Source organism: Procambarus clarkii, chromosome 38 (assembly GCF_040958095.1).
Source record: "Procambarus clarkii isolate CNS0578487 chromosome 38, FALCON_Pclarkii_2.0, whole genome shotgun sequence".
Taxonomy (NCBI): domain Eukaryota; kingdom Metazoa; phylum Arthropoda; class Malacostraca; order Decapoda; family Cambaridae; genus Procambarus; species Procambarus clarkii.
The window spans coordinates 15285325-15311051 of NC_091187.1; the positions used below are offsets into that span (position 1 = coordinate 15285325).

Sequence of the window (25727 nt, forward strand, 5' to 3'; positions counted from 1 at the left end):
GAGGTATCTACAGGCAACTCTTGACTCTATAGAGGTTTCTCTTTTTCATCGTCATCCTACCATGCTGTCTTGTTCTAAGGTTAGTTTATCATTGATTTATTACATTGTGTATTAATAAATTTGTGTCAGCCTGATATGTACCCCAAAGCTTATGACTTTCATAAATTTACCTAATAGGTAAATTTATTACCAGAAATTGGGAAATTTACCTGAAAGGTACCAGACTCAAGGGCTTTTTATGGTCCAATTGTGTGCTGATGGCTTGCTACTTCCAAGATGTCCCTTGCTCTTATTATGTTGCCATGGGCAGTGTCAGTCATTTCCAAGGTTGTTGGTTCATTCCTTAGGTCCAATCACCATGGCTTTCACCTAATTTAAGTAAGGTCACAGCTATATTTTAGAATTTCTTATTTAAATTTAGTTTTGGTTCACCTTACAGAAACTTATTCTTGTTCCCATTGAGGCATCATTATGACTATGCTCAAGTCGGCTACTGAGGCACGTATAAGGGGGAGTGGGTAGCACAAGATACAGTGTGAGTTTGAAGCACTAGGTAGGAAACTATGAGGATAAAATTAGGTACTTTTTGGTTTTACTTTTGAATAAGGCATAGGTTGGACATCTTTTCATTTCGTTACGGAATGAGTTCCATAGACTAGGTCCCTTTATTTGCATAGTGTGTTTCCATAGATTTAGTTTGACTCTGGGGGATATCAAAGAGATAATTTATTTCTGGTGTGGTGATTATGGCTTCTATCTTCTGAAGGAAGAACTTCAGATCAGGATTTGCATTTAGGGACCAGGTTTTGTACATGTAAATGGCACAAGAGAATGTGTGGAGTGCGTTTATGTTTAGCATGTTTATGGATTTAAATGGGGGGGGGGGGGGCATGTGTTGTCTGAAAACAGAGTTTGTTATTGTTCTGATAGCAGATTTTTGCTGGATGATGGGCTTAAGGTAGAGTGCAGTGATTGAACCCCATGCACAGATACCTTATGTACCTATTAATATTTTTCTAATTCTGCTACAAATATCTACTTAAAATAATCTTTTAGATTAAGAACCTGCCTGAAATGATGTATGTGTTAGTGGTTTTGCAAGAATATAAAAACATCAATGTTTTGTACTCTCAAACTCAATGTGCCTTCTTGTATATAAATAATATAAATAAATGCACATTATTTATCCTTCTGTCTGGCCAGCATTATACATCAATATATACATATATATATACAGTAAATCTATATAACTAATTTGTTTTAGAAGCTGGCAATGCCACTCAAGCTTATCTTACAGCATAAATTCATTCCCTTTTGAATATATCAGCTCCCTGTTTTACTAGCTGTGTGCAAGCTGGGACTCGGTGCACATGGCGGGTCTGTTGATTAATCTTGATGCCAGTGGCTACAGAGAACACATCGTACTGCCACTTACCTTCGAATGCTCATGGATGGGAACACTAATCCTTTTCATGATACAGTATAGTACTAGTGATTGGGAAGAATGCTTTCCAATACCATTTAAATAATGATGTAGATAATTACCGAGAACTATCTTTTGCTCCTCTGACCTCCTAATGCTGGTGGCCAGGGAGGAGCCTTAATACTGCTTCTTACCTCATGATGCTGGTGGCCAGGGAGGAGGCATAATACTGCTTCTTACTTCATAATGCTGGTGGCCAGGGAGGAAGCATAAAACTGCTTCTTACCTCCTGATGCTGGTGGCCAGGGAGGAAGCATAATAAGGCTTCTTACCTCCTGATGCTGGTGGCCAGGGAGGAAGCATAATAAGGCTTCTTACCTCCTGATGCTGGTGGCCAGGGAGGAGGCATAATACTGCTTCTTACCTCATGATGCTGGTGGCCAGGGAGGAGGCATAATGCTGCTTATTTCCTTCTGATGCTGGTGGTCAAGGAAGAGGCATAATATTGAATCTTTCCTTTTGATGTTGGGTCACAGACAAAGGTGTCCATGACTCAACAGGTGGCATGACAGAGGCAAAAGTGGTGACTGTCACCCTGAGACAAGGGCACACAGTAACCTTCAAACTCACACGAGATTAGCTGGAACTCTGAAGATGAATTCATAGGTCCACCCAGCTCCGACAGGATTTTCCAGGGCCTGTAGGCAGACTTCTACAGGAAGCCCGGACAAGGTGTTGCTAACCAGTTAGATCCAAAGCTAACAAGGGCAAGATCAAAACACTAAAACCCCTGTGACATGTACAATCATGGAGGCCTAGCAGAGGGCCACCAAAATATTATAAGTGGTCCTATAGCCATAACAGGCAGACCCCCACCAGGCAAACAAAACAAAAAGCAAAAGAAAAGCCCCGCAAAAGTACAACGTCCCCTAAGGAATCAGGAACCGGCCACTGCATAGGTAAGCTGGCTGTGTAACACCTTGATGCTCCAACCAGCAACAATACCACTCCCTACCCAAGACCAAACAAGGGCCACAAAACCCCAGCTGGCCTCAAGGGTGAGGTAAATGCCGTGCAGCAAAAACCCCTATGGAAATGGTGTCCCGAAAGTACCAGGGAAGATAACCGACACTCAAGGGTAGTACTCAAAAGGCACTTAGGGAAGGGTGCCATAAGCACATGCAGCCCCAGTACTCTTCAGGTACACCTGGCCATCACACGACGAACAACAGAGGACACCACAAAGGGAAAATACTGCCAGGAAACCGAGGCCAGAGTTGTTGACTGCCCCGGATTGCATTAGCCAACGATTGGGCAGCCGGGAGTTCTGCCTGTTCGGTTTTTGGCTGCAATTGTCTTACCACATGGGGTCTGTTTTGTTATGCCTACCTAACAAGGAAAAGCCTTACCATTCTGAGTGCCTAACCCCAGACGATGGCAGATAAGGAAAACCCCAACCACAAGGTGTTTTCCAGGGCCATTGCTCCCTGTGCCTCTCTGAGCGGGGTCAGGTTCTACCTCATGGTCCCTGGTATGCTGAACTCCATTGACTAATGCTCTACCTTACCTTGAGGTGTTTCCAGGGTTTAGTGTCCCTGCAGCGCGGTCATCGACCAGGCCTCCTCGTTGCTGGGCAGGTCAACCAGGCTGTTTGACGCAGCTGCTCGCAACCTGCCATATGAATCACAGCCTGGTTAATCAGGTATTCTTTGGAGGTGCTAATCGAGTTCTCTCTTGAACACTGTGAGGGGTCGGCCAGTTATGCCCCTTATGTGTAGTGGAAGCGTAGTGAACAGTCTTGGGCCTCTGATGTTGATAGAGTTCTCTCTCAGAGTACCTGTTGCACCTGTGTTTTTCAACGGGGGTATTTTGCACATCCTGCCATGCCTTCTGGTCTCGCGTGATGTTATTTCTGGGTGCAGGTTTGGGACCAGCCCTCTACTATTTTCCACGTGTAAATTATTATGTACTGTATCTCTCCCGCCAGCGCTCAAGAGAATACAGATTTAGGCTCTTTAGTCGGTCCCAGTAGTTTAGATGTTTTAATGAGTGGGTTCTAGCAGTAAAGAATCTCTGCACACTTTGCAGGTCAGCAATTTCTCCAGCTTTGAAAGGGGCTGTCATAGTGCAGCAGTACTGCACTCTAGAGAGCACTAGCATCTTGAAAAGTATCATCATCGGTATAGCATCTCTAGTGTGAAAGGTTCTTGTTATCCAACCTGTCATTTTTCTTGCTGTTGTGACAGCTACTTTATTGTGTCCTTTTTAAGGCAAGATCTTCTGACATTAGCACACCCAAATCCTTTACATTGCCTTTTCGTTCTATGTTATGATAGAATGTTCCCTGGTCTAATGTATTGCATATTAGCTCGATAGCTCGATGGAGCAGAAGGGGCTCCCCACAGAAACAGCTGGAGCAAAGCCACGGGAGGGAGAGAAAGGGATGCAGTCCCAGAGTCCCACACAAGGCCCAGCCAAGTCCTAACCTGGACCAGAACCAACTGGGATTTCTGCCAGTACAACAGGAACCCGAACCTGGCGAGCTGGGAGAGAGCCAGATCCCTGGCTAGCAGACAATCAGACCAGCTGGGAGCCCACACCAACCGGTTGTCAAGGTAGGCCAAGACTAAGACCTAGTGGTTGAATATGGGCCATCGTGACCCAAGTCAAATGCGTAGAAATGAGAGGTGCCAGACTTGGCCCAAAAGGGAGACAACAAAAGCAATAAGCCTGTCACTCCCACTACAAAACCCAACCAATTCCTGATCTCCGGAAGTATAGGGACGTGTCATTATGAGTCCCTGAGGTCCAGGGAAATCATCCAAGCACCTAGATCTAGAATGAGACAGACCTGGGACAACAGAGTCCTCCGAAAGGAAGGGCATGGAAGCAACCAGTACAGATGACACGTACAGGATGTACCAGAGGTTCGCACAGTCTTGGCTTGAAACTGGAAACAGGTGGGAAACCCACCTGAGGGACGAGGGCATGTCAACCACCCCCAAGCGAACCCATTCCGAGATGACCTGAAGGATGGACGGTGAAGAGGCCTGACCCGCCAGACCAGTCCCTCTAAAGGGAGGAAGGACTATCCAATGCCACCAAAAGCCGCAGGAAAAAAACGAAAATCCCACGAATCGTGGGAACATGCGTGGGTAGAGAGCACAAGCCTCCACTCAATGCCCAATCAATGGGGCGACCCAACAAAGGGCTAGAAGGCACCAGACGAAGAAGGTACCTGGGACACCACCGACTCAAACTGGCACCACAGGCCTACTCCGACCCCAGGAAGCTCGAGTCCTGGCCCGACCTTTCTGAAAGGGCCAAGAGAGACCCCTCTGAAGAATCAACAAATTGGAAATAGGCCAACTAGTTAAAGCCGCCGACAAAAACTGAAACAGTCCTCAGAAAACAAAAGAGTACAATATGGTGAAGATCTGAAGAGACAGCACTAAGGTGGGCATCAAGCACCTCCCGAACCTCTGCAGGGAAAATTCGAGAGGAAGAAAACCTCCAGAAATATGAATCTGATGAGCCCAAAACCACCCAGAAACAAACCCTGGGGAAAGCCCTACCTAACTCAAACTTAGAAAGAGAAGGAGGGCATGAAAACTCTCTCCCCGGCAGAAGCCCCTGTGCAGAGGGCACAAGGACCCAAGTGGGGTGAAACGGAACCCAAGAGCTCCACTCGGACTCCTCTAAGCCCAGGAAACTGTCATCCCCAAGCGAGGCAGCTCTGGGGCTTCTAAATGGGTACACAACCTGTCACGTTACATCACAGAGACTATGCAATGCCACATTGTCCGATCCCTTGCCCGGGCACAATGAAGCCCCCAAAACTCCATTACAGCAAACAAGCAGTCAGATAGAAAAAAGGGGCCACACCGTCGAAAGCTGAAAAGCAAGCACCGCAAGCTGCAATGCGCTCCACCAGCCAACAAACAAACCCCTATCCAGGGCAATTCGAGAAAGCCCCAAGGCCCCCGACGCACAAAAAGGGCAAAAACAACCACAAGCAAGGAAGTCCTCTAATGGGGTGTGATCCCCAAATGCCCCAGGGAAGATAACCCTGAGATGCAAGGGAAGTACTTATGGAGCACCTAGGGAAGGTAATTACCTAAGTGTAGTTACAGGATGAGAGCTACGCTCGTGGTGTCCCGTCTTCCCAGCACTCTGTCATATAACGCTTTGAAACTACTGACGGTCTTGGCCTCCACCACTTTCTCACTTGACTTGTTCCAACCGTCTACCACTATTTGCGAAGGTGAATTTTCTTATATTTCTTCGGCATCTGTGTTTAGCTAGTTTAAATCTATGACCTCTTGTTCTTGAAGTGCCAGGTCTCAGGAAATCTTCCCTGTCGATTTTATCAATTCCTGTTACTATTTTGTATGTAGTGATCATATCACCTCTTTTTCTTCTGTCTTCTAGTTTTGGCATGTTTAATGCTTCTAACCTCTCCTCGTAGCTCTTACCCTTCAGTTCTGGGAGCCACTTAGTAGCATGTCTTTGCACCTTTTCCAGTTTGTTGATGTGCTTCTTAAGATATGGGCACCACACAACAGCTGCATATTCTAGCTTTGGCCTAACAAAAGTCACGAACAATTTCTTTAATATATTGCCATCCATGTATTTAAATGCAATTCTGAAGTTAGAAAGCATAGCATAGGCTCCTTACACAATATTCTTTATGTGGTCCTCAGGTGATAGTTTTTTATCTAGAACCACCCCTAGATCTCTATCAGAATTCTTTAAAGATTTCTCACATAATATATAGGTTGTGTGGGGTCTATGTTTTCCTATTCCACATTCCATAACATGACATTTATTAACATTAAATTCCATTTGCCAAGTGGTGCTCCATCTACTTATTTTGTCCAGGTCTACTTGAAGGGCATGACAATCATCTAAATTTCTTATCCTTCCTATTATCTTAGCATCATCAGCAAACATGTTCATATAATTCTGTATACCAACTGGTAGATCATTTATGTACACAATAAACATCACTGGTGCAAGAACTGAACCCTGTGGTACTCCACTTGTGACATTTCTCCATTCCGATACATTGCCTCTGATTACTGCCCTCATTTTTCTATCAGTCAGAAAATTTTTCATCCATGATAGAAGCTTACCTGTCACCCCTCCAATATTTTCCAGTTTCCAGAAGAACCTCTTATGTGGAACTCTGTCGAAAGCCTTTTTTAGGTCCAGATAGATGCAGTCAACCCAACCATCTCTTTCCTGTAATATCTCTGTGGCTCGATCATAGAAACTGAGTAAATTCGATACACAGGATCTTCCAGATCGAAAACCATACTGTCTGTCTGATATTATATCATTTCTCTCTAGGTATTCTACCCATTTAGTTTTGATTAGTTTTTCCAATACTTTCACTATTACACTTGTCAATGATACAGGTCTATAATTGAGGGGGTCTTCCCTGCTGCCACTTTTGTAGATTGGAACTATGTTAGCCGGTTTCCACACGTCTGCTACGATTCCTGTACACAGGGATGCCTGAAAGATCAGGTGAAGTGGAATGCTGAGCTCAGATGCACATTCTCTCGGAGCCCATGGTGAAACGCCATCTGGGCCAGCTGCTTTGTTCTTACCGAGCTCCTTGAGCATTTTTTCCACTTCATCTCTAGACACCTCTATGTGCTCTATGTTGTTCTCTGGAATTCTTATTGTATCTGGTTCCCTAAAGATTTCATTTTGTACAAACACACTTTGGAACTTTTCGTTTAGTGTTTCACACATTTCCTTTTCATTTTCCGTGAATCTATTTCCCATTTTCAACCTCTGAATATTACCCTTTACCTGCAATTTGTTGTTTATGAATTTATAGAATAGACCTGGTTCTGTTTTACATTTGTCTGCAATCCCTTTTTCAAAATTTCTTTCTGCCTCTCTCCTCACTGCCGTGTAGTTGTTTCTCGCATCTTTGTATCGCTGGTATGTTTGGGGGTTCGGCCTCTTCCTGTATTGATTTCATTTTTGTGTCTTTTGGTCTCTAGCCCTCTTGCAATTTCTATTGAACCAATCCTGTTTCCTAGTTCTGCATCTCTGTTTTGGTGTAAATTTTTTTGTGCCTTTATCATATATTTCACAAAACTTGACATACATCTCATTCACTTCCTTGCCTAGCATCAAGTCTGTCCAATTATACTCACTAAAAAAATTTCTAAGGTCACCATAATGTCCTCTCCTGAAGTCTGGTTTTTCAACTGCTTCAACCTCCTTATTTTCTTCCAGCTTATAACGCATTGCATACTTTATTCCCAAAAAAGACATGGTCACTTTTACCCAAGGGAGGAAGGTACTGAATGTCAAATATCTCTTCCTCTTTCCTGGTAAATATCAAATCTAGCATGGAGGGAACGTCCCCTTCCCTCATCCTCGTAGCTTGTTTAACATGTTGATACAAGAATGTTTCCAGAATGAGGTCTACAAATTTACAGGTCCAAAAATCTTCTGTTTTAGCTTCATATGCTTCCCAGTCTATGGATTTCAAGTTGAAGTCACCGACTATCAACAGTCGTGATCTATCGTTATCCGCTCTCGCTATAATCTCTCATTATTGTTATAAGACCTTCACGTTTACTATCTAGCTCCTCCTTTGACCATGTGCTGCTTGGCAGTGGACTATATGCATTTATTATCATTAGTTTATCATCCTCATGGCAGATCTCTAGTGCTATTATGTCAACTTCTTGTGGATTAGCAGTCATTATTTCGTTCACCTTTAGGTGTTCTTTTACCAGCACAACAACGCCACCGCCTTTCCTAATTTTTCTGTCCCGTCTCCAAATTGAGTAGCCCCTTGGGAATATGACCTCATTTAAAATTACATCTTCAAGTTTTGTCTCCGTGAGTGCAACAATGTCTGGTGTCTGCAGCTGTATTACATCACTTAACTCCAGTATATTCGATCTCACTCCATCTATGTTGGTGTATGCAATCTTCAGAAACTTGTTCCCCCTCTCCTTATTTTTCACTCCCCCTCTCTCTATTGATTTTGTTGGTTTGCCTTTATGTACCACTTTACTGGTTTGCCTACCCCTATCACTTTGTAGAAAAAAGAATTTATTTCTTCTTCATTCCTGCTCTCATTTAAACGTTTTGCCTCGGCGAAGTTCAGTTTCAGCTTCTCTCTATCTTCTTTTGAAAGATCTCGTCTTAATGACCACCCTTTCCCATCCTCATCACTTTGCAATTTTCTAGCATTCCTTAGTACTTCTTTCATCTGTTTGGCACCGTTTAGGGTGATCCTCAAAGGTCGATCTTTCCCTTTTACGTACCTGCCTATTCTCCTGTAGTCGTACACATTCTCTATGGTTGTAAGACCTTCCACGAGGCCAACAATTTTATCTACTACTTTAGCTTCTTCTACAGCTCTTTCTGACCTAGATGTTCTCGCCTTTTCTTTGCAGCCAAAAATGATCAGGGACTTACTCCGATCAACTGTGTTTTGCACTAACTTCGGGTTAGATGCCAATTCTTTTCTCACTTCCAGCCTAATGTTTGTTTTATCTTGGTTGCTGCAGTGTTTGACTTCCTTTACTGCTTCTTCTATTTTTTCCTTCTCCTTGGCCACTTGTGCATAAGTGAGTTGCATATCTTTCTTGCACTGTTCTATTCCCTGTGTAACTTCCTCCATCTGTGCTGACAAAAGCTGTTTCTCCTGTTGCATTTCCTTGCCTAACCTATTGTAGTCATTTATGTTTAAATTTACTTTAACTTCTTCCAAAGCTATTTTTAAGAGTTTATTTTCTTCTTCCATGGATTTGCAATTTGTTTCCAATTGATTCTTATCCTTGCGCAAGTCTTTCACTAAACCCTCAAGACATAAAACTTTGCTATTCAAATGGTCATTACTTTCTTTCAATTTACTAATTATTTCTACATGAGAGTTCACTATAGTATCTAAATTTACCAACTTGTTATGTAGACTGCTAATATCAATGCTTTCTTCATTGAATCCCTCAAAATCTTCCCTTTGTTTTTCCCCTTGCCAGTGGCCATCTTGAATGTTCTTCTCTGCACTGGAAACGCTTTTCTGGCAACTTTTTCTCATCCGATTTTTCACTTCCCTTAGCACTTTCCTGTTATCTCACCTATTTTTCAAGAGCACTATACCTTTATGTTCTCTGGGACACCACTCACTACCATCAACCTGTACTACAATACTTAGGATTGTTGAAATATGCTGGAGCTCCAATGCTGCAAGTGTTGACCCTAGGGGTGTCACCTTAGGTGGCCTTAAGCGCATGCTACTCCTGTACTCGAAACTCCTGGCAAAATGCACACATCCGTTTTATAACACTGTCGCAAGGGCAAAAACACCAAAGAAAACGGGAACAGAGTCAAAGCAACAGCAACCACTCGGCCAGCACTACTTCATCAGTCAAAGAATGGAATGATGGCGGCCTAACTTACCCAGGTCACCTCCCCCTTTCCCCACTGTGGATGGGTGGAGCTAATGTGTGGGGTGGGGTGGGGGAGGTTAGTTGGGAGAAATTAAGAAGGTTTGCTTGTTTGTTTGCTTGCTTGCTTTCTGGAGTTCTTCTGCACTTGTGAGGATGTAAGTTGCACTTTTTTAACTAGGCAGTAGTCTGTTTTGATTCGTCTAGCTTTCTGGGTGCCTTGCCTTGCCTGGTCAATGGCAAGATGACATGCTGTAAATGTAAAGTGTTCATGGGCCATTGCTCAGTTCGCTGGAAATTTTGTGTGCTGCTGAGTAGTGCTGAAGAATGCTTAAGAGGGGGGATATCTTTGAACAGGTGACCATGAGAACTAGAGTACCCAAACCACTAAAGCAATTGTTGCAATCACTAAATAGTGAAAAAACAACTTTGCAAAGGCAAGGCTTGGTGGCATAAGATAGAAAAAACAGCCAAATGTACACTATACCAAGCTGTAAATACCTACTTCTGTAAGCAAAGTTCCAAATGACTGTAAAAGATGTGATGGAGACTAAAAGAGTAAGCCACTGTTTTGTATGCTCACCTGCCAAGTCTGTGTGTGGTGGTTAATCTAGGGTCTCTGACACTGGATGCAGAAATCAGTCTAAAAACAGGTATCAGTGTTGATCCCAGGTCACACAACTTGTTATGCAAGAGTGTACTTATAAGAGGATAGGGTAGGAAAACTCTTCGTGGGCAAGATGGTGTCATTTGGTAGGGTTGGACTAGGCAACCAAGTGGCCCAAATGGAAGTTAAAAAGAATATTCCATTGGCAGTCAACAATGATGTCAGAGATGATTTGTAAGGCTTTGAATTTGTGTATTTACCCCCTCTGTAGGTAATTTTCAAGTTGGATTGACTACTCTGCAGTGTTCCCTTTAAAACTACTGTGACCCCGTTGGGGCCATTTGAGATGTAACGTGTGGAGCTGATGTTAGAATGCCACTTTGCTTGAGTATGCCAATAGGCACATATTACCAATTGTACTTCCCTCTGGGGAGGGGTGTTACCTTTGGAAGTAACCAAGTTGAGTAGTTCATAAAGTTTCAAAATACATTTAGACATGAGCAATACAGGGACTTGACTGGGATAAATGATCCACACTGGGACTTACTAGAAAACACGAGTCATATTGGGATTTAACGAGCCATACTGGGACTTACTTGGGAACAGAAGCCATTCTGGAACGTACTGGAAAACAAGTTATACTGGGATTTGCCGAGAGACACAAGCCACATAGGAATTACTGGGAGACAAAGAGCCATACTGGAACTTACTGGGACACACAAGCCGTACTTGGACTTATTGGAGGATGTGAGCCATGCTGGAACTTACTAAAAAAACACAAGTCATTCTGGGACTTGCCAGCATACATAAGTCATATTGAGACTTACTGAGCAACACTCACCATATTGGGTAATATGAATGATACTAGAACTTACTGGGAAATGAGAGCCATATTGGGACTTACTAGGAGACATGAGCTATATGGATACAAAACTTACTGGGCAAGAAAGGTTTGTACTCCACCAGTCCCGATCCCTCCAACTTGAAATCCTCATCATCGCCAACTGCGGAGAGGCCGAGCAAAGAAGAAGCAACAATAAAAAAAAAAAAGGAAATAGAAGCATCAATTACCAAGAGTTCCCTTACAACGAAGGGTTACCGTTTGCCACAAGCCTCACAGTGGCTAACAAATGCTGCAACTGTCAAGTTACTTTTGTAGTGTTTGACACTTGCAACAGCTGTCAGAAGTATATACTACCTGACACTGATTCGTGTGTGATACATGTGTATAGCCTGAAATTAGCTGCGGCTGTCTGACTTGTACCACAGGGCACTTTGCTACAGTCGTCCGACATATAGCACAGGGCACTTTTCTATAGTTGTTCGACATGTAGCACAGGGCACTTTGCTATAGTTGTCCGAAATGTAGCACGGGGCACTTTGCTACAGTCGTCTGACATGTAGCACAGGGCACCTTCCTACAGTTGTCCGACATGTAGCACAGAGCACTTTGCTCCAATTGTCCGACATGTACCACAGGTCACTTTGCTGTGACCTGTACCACAGGTCACAGATGCTGTCCAACATCTATGCAATGTTTGACAACTCTTGTATGTGCTTGACACATGAAATGCTTAGCAGTTGCAGCTGGCTTCGGATATTCATAGCGTCATCCACTTGTATCTCACTTGTCAGCTAGTGTCAGTGTAGACCACTTTTGGTAAGGAACATTGAGCAACAAGCAGTGTATTTTAGACTAACCAGGCATTGCTATAGCTTTAAAGCATGCAGCACAGTGATGCAAGAGAATAATTTAATATTGTGTGGCAGTAAAAGAAGGAATTACTGCATTTCCCAAGAGTTATACATTAAGCTAGCACATACATACTGTATTTTATAAGGAAACAATGAGAGAACATATAGATTTCATAATTGACATTATGATGACTGAGGATTGTGTAATTTATATTGTCAATATAGTTATATTTATATTTGTGTAAAATGATGTAAGTATTAAAGTTTAAAGCTACTAAAACTCCATCAACAAACACAAAAGTGAGAGAGAGGGGGAGGATATAGGGGGTGGTAGGTGAGGGGGGAAGAGTTTAGGGAATTGTCAGTTAAAGGCGAAGATATGCAGGGAGATGTGGAGGAAGAGTAGGTCGAGGAACAGGGATGATAAAGATGTTGGTGGGAGAATGTGAGGTGGAGAAATGTATGTGTGGAAGTTGGGAATAAGGAGGGATAAAAGAATCAGTGCATGGAAATTTATTTTATTTGGTACAGAGCTGGAAAATCTACAATATATGTATGTTGAAAAAAAATTACAACAGTATCAAGTAATAATGCTGCTCATAACTAAATAAAAAAAGTTTAATAAAATCTTTGGCTTTGAGTGTACTGTATAAGAAAATCATTTTCCTGAACAGGGTACTCTGCAATACTCCCTTAGACAAGGTTCTACTGGTCTGATGAACATCATACACAATTTGGCAATGGCATTCTGCACAGGCCTAACTGGGTTTTTCAAAATGTCCGTATCTGCCATACTGGCATAAGGGAGGCATAAGAGAGCATTTAATCAAGCCCAGAATGACCATTAAGAAACAAGCATTGAAAGTCTATAATGAAATACCTCTTTCTGGTGGGTCCTTAGTGCTAACCACCTGGATAGCTCCACCCAATAATAATAATAATAATAATAATTTATTATTATTATTATTATTATATAAAAGGACTTTCATGATAAATCGGGCAGCAGTAAAATGCTGCTGCAGAAACAACCTGTGTAACAACATCAAGAAAAAAGGAGAGAAGAAAAAGGAGGGCAGCCAAAAGGGTAAAACTTCCAAGCTGAATCTAAAGAATGGGCCAACACAGCATATCAACATGCAAGATTGGCTCGGATTGAGGTGCATCATGTGTTGTGTTCGGCAACAACTCTCTACCACTACCCTCAATGCCACTGATTCTGCTTCAGTGCATTCTTTGTGGGCTGATCCTGTTTCCTTGGTTACCTGTTCTAATGTGTCTGTTTCTCAGGTCATCCACAGAGTTATTAAGTCTAACCAATCTGAGGTCTACCCTCGTACCCATGATGTTTGGAAGTACAGTATACAGCTCTCACAGCTGTGTTTACTAATATGTCCTCAACTGATATTTTTTTTTTTTTTTTTTTTTAGGTCTAACATGGTTCTGGTGGCCTGGTATTTGGCGAATGTTCCTGGACTTCGGCACCCTTATGTGGCCTTAGTTTTCTTAGCTTAGTCAGTTTCACGAGTTTTTCTATTGTTGAAGCCAAGTTATAGGCCAGGCATGTCTGGCAATAACTTCATCAGTATGACTGTTGTTTTTAGCAGCCCATAAACACAAGTTTCCATTACACTCCTGCTGATCCAGCAGTCCTGCAGTACCTTGTCCAATTCCCTCCTCAAAACTTCCCCTTTCGTTTCAGTAATATTTCTTATATTTGGTGGAAGTATGTTGAAAATCCATAAGAAGTTACTTTGATGCCAAGCAGCATTTGGAAGGGCTTTAAGTTCAGGGTCTTCCTTGCACAAGTATGACCCAAGAGCAATATTGGAGAAGAATCCCTTTTGCACCAGTACAGTGCTAAGAGTGTGCATGATCATGTTCAATAGACCAACAGAACCTTGCCTAAGGGAGTAACCGAGTGGTAGAGCTCAGAAGTATGTAGCACAATACATTAAATAAAATATAGAACAATACTGCTTTGCATAGCTAGATCAGCATCCAGTTAAAAAAAAAAAGTATTTACTATCTACCTAAGAAAAAAAGAAATAATTTACAGAAAATGAAGATACTTGCATAAAATAAATATCATATATAAAAACACAATAAATAGCTACTCTAGTGAAGTGCATGAAGAACTAGGAAAATAACTATTTAGAAAGACTGATAAAAATAGGATCCTACCATTAGAGCCCAGTTACAGCAACCCATTCGTTGAGAGCGGTTTTTAATGGTACACTTAATAGGGCCTAACTTTTCATGACACTGCATCCCCCATCAATTCAATCAATACAGCTTCATCACCAAAGATCCTGTTAAGTGGATCCATTCAACCTTTCAGTTACCAGGACCCAGTTACTATCATGACTAATTTATGAGAAGCAAGAAAACAAATCTAGACCTTATTACATGCACAGCTGATCAGGGAATTATAGTAAGGTCCTTGCTTTACCGAGCCCCTGGTCATCATCACAGCTGTCAGAGCATCCATCACCTGTGGCGATGGACACACATTGCCCATGTGGCACAATCATACCTGAAAGCCAGGACACGCCATCAGCACTGTCAAAGAGGTTGATGCCACTTCCTCCGCTAGCGTCACCACCCGCTTTGCCCTCCAGGGTACCAATCAGCTGGTGGGGAGAGTTGGAATGCAGTGAAAAGTTTGCAGAAGTCAGTGTATGGGGTGTGTGCATACTCATACATACTCATCTAGTTGTGTCTGAGGGAGTTGAGCGTCAGCTGTTTGTGTGACAACCCAGAAATTTTATATACAGTATCATGTTTCCTCCTCCTAATGTATATTAACACATTGCAAGTTTCTTAATACTCACATACAGGATAACACATCACTCACATCATTAAGATGTGCGAGGTAAATATAAAAATGTTGTGGATTCCTTCTCACATTGGCCTGCAGGAACATGACAAAGTTGACGCCCTTGCTAAGGTTGCAGTAAATAAAGACAGTATTGAACGGAATCTTGAGTTATGAAATAGGTCTTAAAAGTGTCATTAGACGAGAACTCCTAGATGAATTTGAAGAAAGTAGAACAGTGCAAACTGGAACTAGCAGGTCCATTGTTCATCACAATTAAATGTGTGAAGTAAAACATGTGTATGGGGCAAGTAACAAAGTCAGTAGACTAACAGATGTTGTCACAGCTCGTATAAGACTTGGCTACAAGTATCTCTGGCAGTTCGGCTTGTATAGGGATCTAGATGAAGTAAAGTGTAATGTGTGTGGACAAAGACAGACACACACACTCGAACACTATATCTTGGATTGTAGTAAAATTTAGCCATTTAGAGATAAATCTAAGCTCACTCTGTATGATATGGCAACCTATCTGATTACCATGGATAAATTACCTGAAATCCTTGCACTGTATCCACATTTCGCTTCCAGTAGATGAATGACATGAGATTCAGAAACAAGTAGTGTATTGTGAGGACTAATAATAAACAGAAGCTCCCCTATGACTGTAATATCTCCATTGGTCAAACTATTATGTATTAGCGATAACACCTTCCATTAATGTATGATGACTTACTGTAAATATATAGTTCTTGAAATAGCACTTTCTCTGTAACTAGCTGACATTGTCACTTTAAGGTGTGAAGGATAGATGAAATTGTTTATGTAATAATCTAAGATGAGGTCTGATAAAGACCTTTTGTGCCTTCTGTAATGCTTTTGTGCTATCGCTCACAGGATGAGTATGGGGTGCACAATAAACTAGCCGCCTTCGGCAGGTAACAATCAATCACATTATTCACTTACAGGCAACACATGTGAAATACTTTATTAATCATTTACTTACCTAGTAGGATTCATGGGCTACACACACTGGTAGAGGACTTCAATGGGTTTGTTAAGCATTTTGTTAATTGTTCATCAATTTCATTAGACATTATTTAAATCATCCTTAGTGCCCTAATTTGACAACGGTGGTAAATGATAATTAAATCATGTACAGAAACAAGGGAAACAATAACTAGATGGACACAGATATATATGACATGGAATAAATTAAAATGGGGGTAATGCTCATAGGTAGATACTATTTAGATCACAAACTTTAGTGAGTTTGTTGAACAAAGAGTCTTGAACATATGAAAAAGTGTTTGTATGGGGTGTGTCATTGTGGCCACTGTCCTCACTGAGGCCACTAGGGGTTAGTGGCCCCTCAGGTAAATCAGGTAAATGCTATTGAATACCCTCTATAATTTGAGTAAGGCTTATTAACAAATAATGAACTGAATAACAGGACAAGGCACTTGCCTTTTATTTCAGGAACTCTGGGATGCTTCACCAGTATATATTCCAACATCAATTTTCCTTTTAATTCTCTCTTAATCAACAAATGCAATTCAGCTTCAGATAGACCTCATTAACATCAGCAATAAAAATTATGTAAAGTTTCTTGGCCTATACATAAAGAGACAACTTCAGCACCCACATACAAGACAATCAAAAAAACCAACGTCCTATGTAATGAAACACCATTTTCTTGGTTGAGCCCCAGAGGTTTCCTGAAGCTAATGGACTGATATCTGCTATATTAGTCCAAAGCATCAGTTAATTGGAGTTCATTGCCTACTGGAAACCACAAGCCAGAACCTGGTTTCCTCAGAGAGGCACCAGGAGCAATAGCTTATGAACACTCCACTTTTGTGAAAGTATAGTCATGTCTGCCATCGACTGGGGGTATCACCCAGAAATATAGGAGAACCATTACAACCCCAACTGGTACAACATTGCAACCCAAGACCTAAGCAGAGCCTATGAACTCATCCCCCCCAAGACGAAAAATATCCACTCAACCAGCACACCTGCTTATTAGTGACCCCCCTTCCCCTAGAGGGGGCACCGCCCAGGCGACCCAAGTTCTGACACTATCACTTCGTAGACTCGTAGCAAACCGCCGACTGGAGGGAGGGGAGGGAGGGATGGTGTCAGGGAGCCACCAGTGCTCAACCCAGAAAATGGCGTTTCATTACATTCAGTGAAATTGAAAAGTTTTCTGAGGTGAGCCGCGTTGGCTCCCTAAAGCTATATTGCCACAGATAAGTAAAAGGAACTTACCCAGGAGGTGGCAGAACCACATGCTTCATAACGAAGATGGGACAATTGGCCGCGCCAGATGCCCCAAAGCCACTCAAGGTTGCTGAGGGCCCCAGAACATTAACAAGATAACGGGCGGCCAGGACCCTTTTCGACCTCCAAAACCCCCGTGCCAGAATGTCAATCCAAGACATGTTACCAAAAACTGCAGCAAGAGCTGCAAACTTCTGCACATCATGGGCACGAGGATAGACCGCAGGCTGGCTAGACTTGATACACCTGCGGACAACCTGAGAAAACTGACCCCTGGAACAGGGAACGAGCGAAACTGGATCAACCCAAAGTGCATCCCTAGACACAGAACCCTAGGCACACAGGTAACGACAGAGAACCACAACCAGACAAAATATGATGCACCCCCCTGCCTGACCAAAAAGCATCAATAACCCAAGGACCCCTCTGGAAACCCGCCATCTCATTCTTCACCAGAAAAGGAGAAGATGGCTGCAAACGAACAAGATGCTCCCCAGAGCCAAAGGAGCATAAACCTCTGCGCCGGAGAAAAGTATGAAGCTTCCCAACCCGACTCCCAGAGGCCAAAGCCAACAAAAACAACGCCTTCCTGAAGCAATTCTGAACCAAAGGGGCCACAACTAACTGAGGAGAAAAGAGAAAAGAGAGCACTCGATCCATGGATCAGGATGGCTCAGGCCTGAGGTGAACGTACCGAGGTGTTTATACTGAGGTTTCTGGACGTATTGTGGCTGGTGGTGAAAAAAAACATGAGAGCGCTTGCGGAACGGAGCAGAAGTGACATCCACCCCGAATGCAAGTTGGAGTGTCTCTGCCAGTGCTGCACGAGAAGCAGCAACAGTATTCAACATAAGATGATGGTTCTGAAAAAGCCACGAGGGAAAGGACAAAACAACACAATCAGAAATGGATGATAACCTACAAAGGGACAGGAAATAGCAAAAAGAATGCCAAGAGACTTCATACTGTTACCGAGAGGAAGACCACAAGTGGGACACCTATCAGAAAAGCCACCTGATCGTCATGCAATTGGAGATATACTTACGTCAAAAACAACAAATGTGAAGAGCAGAGGAGTAAGGCAAATCAGCAAGGTACCTCACCTGGTGAAAGAGGCGGAGCCGCAAAACAAACTCGAGTTCAGACACCAAGCAAGCAGCGCCTGAAAAGGGGGAGAAAGAGGGGGGGGGGACATTCGCATCCTCGTTGTTGCCTCTTCGGGGGAGTTCTTGGGCTCTGTTCGGTCTTGTGTTGCACTGTTTTACCAGTTGGGGTTTGTATTGGCTCTCCTACCTTTCTGGGCGATACCCCCGGTCGCTGGCAGACATGACTATACTTTCAAAAAGGGGAGTGTTCATAAGCCATTGCTTCCTGTGCCTCTCTGAGGGAGCCAGGTTCTGGCTCATGGTTCCCGGTAGGCAAAGAACTCCAATTAACCGATGCTCTTGGTTAATATAATGGATATCAGTCCGTTAGTTTCAAGGAGCCGACGGGGCTCACCTCAAAAACGGTTGGTATACTTTCTAAAATCAGATTATGCTCCAAACCCTGCTCTCCTCTCGGTATATACTGCATGCTAATCTGTCCGTATCTTACATACGGTATCTGTGCACAGGGTTCAATCACTGCACTCTACCTTAAGCCCATCATCATCCAGCAAAAATCTGCTATCAGAACAATAACAAACTCTGTTTTCATACAACACAGACCCCCTCTCCCCTGTTTAAGTCCATAAACATGCTAAACAAACTCACTCCACACATTCTCTTGTGCCATTTACATGTACAAAACTTTGTTCTTGAATGCAAATCCTGATCTGAAACTTGACAGATGTAATAGAGCCCATAATTATCACACTAGAAATAAATACCTTTCTGATATTCCCATAGTCAAACTAAATCTGTGTAAATACTATGCAAATAAGGGGACCTAGGCTATGAAACTCACTTCTTAATGAATTGAAAAGCTGTCCAACCTATGCCTTATTAAAAAGTAAAACCAAATAGTACCTAATTTCATCCTTATAGTCTCCTACCTAGTGCTTTAAACTCGCACTGTATCTTGTGCTACCCACTCCCCCAATATATGTGCCTAACCCATACAACTTCATCATTATAATCACTGCTATCATACATCATGGTGGTTATATTGAATGCATATTTTACTATAATATACCTAGAAATAATCCTCAAATTATGCTAGAATGTACCTAATTATAATAATAATTATTATTAATTATTGTAAGATTAATAATTATTAATTATATTATTATAATAATAATAATAATTATAATAATAGTTTAATTATTACTCCATAATTAATTAATATAATTAATTAATTATTATTAATTAATTAATTATTATTACTTCAGCTGGGTCATGAAGGAAGCCAGCCTCAGGTGACAGAGGGCTGTGACGATCTCTGTCTGGAACCTGTAGGTGTGGGACTCGGATGTCCACCTCCTGGGGCTCGAGCCGCCCAAGCTCTGCTTCAGGAGGCTGGGATCGTTCTTGCCCTTGGTAGGATAATTCTTCTCCGGTCACGACCAAGGCAATTGCGGGGTTTGGAGTCCCTGTGCATTCTTTTACCAACTTCAAATTGGCGCTGGAAAAAATTGTATTGGCGTTTGCCTTTCCACTGGAGGCTTTTGGTGCCATGGACAGGGGAGGACCTGCTGCTTGGATGACAGCTTCTCCCCTGTATCAACCTACTCTGGTTTTGCACCCTGGAGTCGCCACTCCAGACCTACCACCAGAGCACAACTCCATAGTCTCCCGAGACTGATGGATTCTTCTTGAGGTTATCTTTAGATGATTTCAGGGCTTAGCATTCCCGCGGCCCAGTCCTTGACCAGGCCTCCTTTTTGTTACACACCCCGAGGAAGCAGCCTGAAGCAACAGCAACTCCCAGGTACCTATTTACTGCCAGGTAACTGGGGCATCAGGGTAAAGGAAACTCTGCCCATTTGTTTCCGCCTCCACCAGGGATCGAACCCAGAATGTCAGGACAATGAACCTGAAGCATTGTCCACTCAGCTGTCAAGGCCCCTACTACTGATGCCTACTACTATTCCTCAAATTATGCTACTATGTACCTGTTGATAATTCTTAAATTTTACTATAATGTACCTACTAATCTTCAAATTTTCTTACAATGTAACTGAAACATTTTTTAATTTTGCTAGAAATTACCTACTTAAATTATGTTAGATTAAAGACCTGCCTGAAATGCTGTGTGTTAGTGGCTCTACAAGAATGTAAAAAATCAATGCTATGTACTCTCACAATGTACCTTCTTTTATATATATAAATAAATAAATAAATTCAAAGTCTGATCTAATGCTATTTTTTTACCCGAGGCCATTTCCAGACTTCCCTACAAAACTGTTTTCAGAGTGAGAACTTACTAGTAACTCTGCCTCTCTTGGAAAGGACTATTTACAAGCTCATTTTCAAACACCCTATGCCTGCCTATTCAGGCCAGCTAATCCCAGTACTGTATACTCTTATAGGGTAATGATTTGAATGCCAGAAATTAAGGAGTATCAATGTAGCAGTTCTGTCCTTAACTAATAACATGATTACAGCTAACAGCTTTGGGTAAGCATGCAGAGGCCAGACAAAATTTTGATACCTTGATGAGGGATTGGGATAACCTGATTCTGTTTTTCCCTTGTTTCCACCCAAATGGGGAACTTAATCTATTTATTTATTTATTTATTTATTTATATACAAGAAGGTACATTGGGATTGTGAGGATACATAGTATAGTAATTACAATCTTGTAAAGCCACTAGTACGCGCAGCATTTCGGGCAGGTCCTTAATCTAAGAAAATTTTAAGAAGGTAAATACTTGCAAAATTTATAAAAAATGATAACAGTTACAAAGCAAGAAAAAAAATAAAAGATGAGAGAAAATTGTAGGTATATTAAAGCACATAGGTAGCTCAGATTGATTGCAATGACAGCTTGAATGGTAGTTTAACAAAAATTAGTAGGCACAATACAGCATATGGCTAGCACATAAAAGAAGACAGCAATGAACACAATGATAAAGTTATTTGGGTTAAGTACATAAAGATTGGGAGAATGCTCTGTATGTAGTGTTACCCAAATTTAAAGCTCAGTGTAGGAAACTACGAAGATGAAATTAGGTACTTTTTGGTTTTGTTTTTAAATGAGGCAAAAGTTTGACAGCTTTTTAATTCACTAGGGAGTGAGTTCCATAGACTAGGTCCCTTAATTTGCATAGAGTGTTTACACAGATTAAGTTTGACCCTGGGGATATCAGAGATATTTATTTCTGGTGTGGTGATAATGGGTCCTATTACAGTACATCTGTCCAGGGAGAGTTTCAGAGCATGGTTTGCATTTAAGAACAAGGTTTTGTAAATGTAGTTGACACAAGAGAATGTGTGGAGGGAGTTAATATTTAGCAGGTTTAGGGATTTAAACAAGGGAGCTGAGTGTTGTCTGAAAGCAGAGTTTGTTATTATTCTGATAGATTTTTGCTGGGTGATGATGGGCTTAAGGTGGTTTGCAGTGGTAGACCCCCATGCTACAGATACCATAATTAAGATAGGGGTAGATTAGTGCATAATATAGTAAGAGGAGAGCAGAGTTAGGAACATAATATCTTATTTTAGAGACTATACAAACAGTTTTAGAGGCTTTCTTAGTTATGTGTTGAATGTGGGTGCTGAAGTAGTCTCTTGTCTAGGAATAGGCCAAGAAACTTGCCATCATTTTCATTACTGATGTTAATGTTGTCTATCTGTAGCTGAATTGCATTCGATGATTTGCTTCCAAATAAGATGTAGTAGGTCTTTTCTATGTTTAATGTTAGTTTGTTAGTTGACATCCATAAGTGGATTTTTTTTAATTCATTATTCACAACATTATTTAGTGTATGTGGGTTGGGGTCTGAATAAATAAGGGTAGTATCATCAGCAAACAATATAGGTTTAAGAATATTGAAGACATTAGGCAGATCATTGATATACATAAGAAATAGAAGAGGTCCTAAGATGCTGCGCTGTGGCACTCCAACGGTAATTGGTAGAGTGGAAGAAGCTGTATAACTAACAAATTATCCAACCAATGCCTTATTCTAAAGTAAAATAAAAAAGTACCTAATTTCATCCTCAGTTTCCTACCTTGTGCTTCAAACTCACATTGTATCTTGTACTATCACTTCCCCAATATTAGTACACAAGACATATCTTCACCATTGTAATCACCTGTCAATTTATATTGTAGCTACATGTTGATATAAATTTTGCTACAATATACCTTTTCATCTTGCCTCATCTGTTATATTAAGGACCTGCCCAAAATGCTATGCGTGTTAGTGGCTTTGCAAGAATGTAAAAATACTAATCTTATGTAATCTCTCATAATTATTGACAAGACATTAGGATTGATATTATATAAATATTATAGGTAATTACACTTATTACATACTCACCTGGTCAATAATAATTCTGCGGTCCTCATCAGTGAGTCCTCCTGGAGTGCCAGGTGGCCCTTGCTGCCCAATGCCTGGCTCGCCTCGCTCACCTGAAAAATGACAGGCTAGGTGTTTATTTAATAATTTAAGAATACTAATAATTCATTTTGTTGGGGGGTACATGCAGCAAGTAAGTACAGTGGTACCTTTGTTTATGAATTTAATCTGTTCCACGAGATGATTCGTAAACCCAAAATTTGTAAACCGAAACGAATTTTCCAATAAGAAATAATATAAATTGAATTAATATTTTTGGGTGTGGAACAGATTAACTTAAAAATACATTTTATATAGAATACTACTCATATGTTGTACTACAGTGCATCTTGCCTTCAATGAGGCCTTGTTGGCATATGGAAGACAGTGAGGAAGAGGGGGAAGAGATGTTAAGTGTTTGGAAGAGGAGTCCCCCTTTCATTATAACATCAGGCAGTGATGACTTTTCTAGGGTACTCTCTCTCCTACGTTTTTGCAGGCATACCACTGGGACCTTGTTGTGGCTCACTGCTTGCTTGTTTTACTAAGAATCTGTCTAAAGTCATTTGTTTTTCTCTACATTTTAACACTTGTCTGTCGTGAGACAACACACAGTCATTAAAAAGGGTAATGTAACGGCCTGCTACAGCTTTATCTAGGCGAGTTTTTTCAACAAAACTTTGCAGTTCTTCCCATACTACACACATTTTCTTAATGAGGAAGGAATATCCTCTACTGCCTCTACTCAACTATTTTCTTAGGTTGAACTTTACCACTGACATTCTTGGAACCCATGGCATGATATATAATTATTTTATATTCAGAAACCCCAAAAAAGCAGAAAAACAATGAAATTCTTCACGAAGAATTCCAACAGGGTCATAACTAGGCGGGAGACACTGGTAAACTGAAGCGGGCCTCGACCAAGCCCAGAAGAACCACATGCTCACCGACCCATACATATATCAGCAAAGTCGAGAATTAAGGCAAACCTAGAATACCAAGTCTAATTTTATGTAAAAATTTATTTCACATACCGAAAAAAGTCATAGGCATTCGTCAACCAAGGTTCCACTGTATATATACATGTTAAGCTTATACAGTATATAGGTCTTCCCTAAGGTCAAATTACTGACCCTCCCAGGATGACACTCCACAACAAACTGACTAACTCCTAGGTACCAATTTACTGATAGGTGAACTGGAACATTAGGCGATAGGAAACATGCCAAACAATTTCTGTTCTGCCCGGGATATGAACCTGGAATTCCTGAGCGAGTCAAGAACGAACCAAACTGATTTCCTATTGCTTTAAGTTCATATACTATACTGGATGTTAAAAGGGCAGCAAACACAAAATGAATATTTTAAGCCAGTGTTTATACTAGAAAGGTTGGATGACATCCTATCAGCCACACAAATGTTTGAAGGAGGGGAGAAGAATGAATTTAGGGATTTGCCCACATGTGATATAATCAGTAAGAACACTGACAAATTAAGACTCAAAAGCCCCAGATGTGGATGGAATCCAATCCAGAGTTATAAAGGAGCTGGAAGAAGAACTATGCCTACCACTGAAATTATATTTCACAAAATCTCTGGCCCAATCCCTCAAGATTACCGGGCCGCGGGGACGCTAAGCCCCGGAAGCACCTCAAGGTAACCTCAAGGTTACACTCACTAAAAACCAAAGCTGGGAACATCAGTGAAATACCATCCATTATATACAAGAGCGCCTCCCACGCCCTTGCCCCACCTATAGCTCTGCTGATTAACAAATCCCTGGAGTGTCATACCTTCCCTGATATCCTTAAAAAAGCAAGAGTAACACCAGTTCATAAAGGAGGTAATCCGGCAGACAAACAATTATAGACCAATATCAAACCTACCCAAACTATCAAAAATATTTGAAAAAATTATTTACAAACAGCTTTACTCCTACCTCGTAAAATTTGACATTCTTAGCCCCTGTCAGTTTGGCTTCCGCTCCCAAAAGAGTACCAACGATGCAATTATTAGTCTCCTTGATATAATTTACTCAGCCCTTGACAAAAATGAGTTTCCGGTTGGACTCTTCATTGACCTGAGAAAGGCCTTTGATACTGTTAATCACAATTACCTCTTACGTAAACTCCATCATTATGGAATTCGAGGCCATACACTGGACTATATCCAATCCTATCTTAGTGATAGAAACCAATGTGTAGCCATCAATAATATAACCTCTCCCACTCTACCAATAACCGTTGGAGTGCCACAGGGCAGCATTTTGGGACCTCTTATTTCTTATTTACATCAATGATCTGCCTAATGTCTCTAACATTCTGAAGCCTATTTTGTTTGCTGATGATACTACCCTCATCTACTCTAACCCCAACCCACATACACTAAATAATGTTGTTGTTAATGAACTAAAAAAAAGTCCACTTATGGATGTCAACGAACAAACTAACACTTAACATAGAAAAGACCTACTACATCTTATTTGGAAGCAAATCTACAAATGCAATTCAGCTTCAGATAGACAATGTAAACATTAGCAATAAAAATGATGGAAAGTTTCTTGGCCTATTCCTAGACAAGAGACTCGACTTTAGTACCCACATACAACACATAACTAAAAGTCTCTAAAACAGTTGGTATACTCTTCAAAATCAGATATTATGTACCTAACTCTGCTCTCATCTCTCTCTATTATGCACTAATCTATTGCTATCTTAATTATGGTATCTGTTCATGGGGTTCAACCACTGCAAACCACCTCAAGTCCATCATTACCCAGCAAAAATCTATCAGAATAATAACAAATTCTGCTTTCAGACAACACTCAGCCCTCTTGTTTAACTCCCTAAACATGCTAAACATAATCTCACTCCACAAATTCTCTTGTCAACTACATTTACAAAACCCTGTTCTTAAATGCAAATCCTGCTCTGAAACTCTCCCTGGACAGATGCAATAGGACCCATTATCACCACACCAGAAATAAA

General features: G+C 41.4%; 1 protein-coding gene across 23 annotated transcripts in view; it reads right to left on the minus strand.

Moving 5' to 3' along the window:
- Mp (collagen XV/XVIII-type protein multiplexin) overlaps nt 1-25727 on the minus strand; it is a 354149-nt gene that overhangs the window by 63893 nt on the left and 264529 nt on the right. For 16 of the 23 annotated variants that reach the window (XM_069337781.1, XM_069337780.1, XM_069337769.1 and 13 more), the window contains 3 exons: nt 22720-22811; nt 14688-14784; nt 11398-11463 (listed from right to left, as the gene is read on the minus strand). In XM_069337781.1, coding sequence (XP_069193882.1) covers nt 11398-11463; nt 14688-14784; nt 22720-22811 — 255 coding nt within the window. The remainder of the gene's footprint in view (nt 1-11397; nt 11464-14687; nt 14785-22719; nt 22812-25727) is intronic. The other 7 variants (XM_069337773.1, XM_069337776.1, XM_069337778.1 and 4 more) reach the window with 1 other exon arrangement.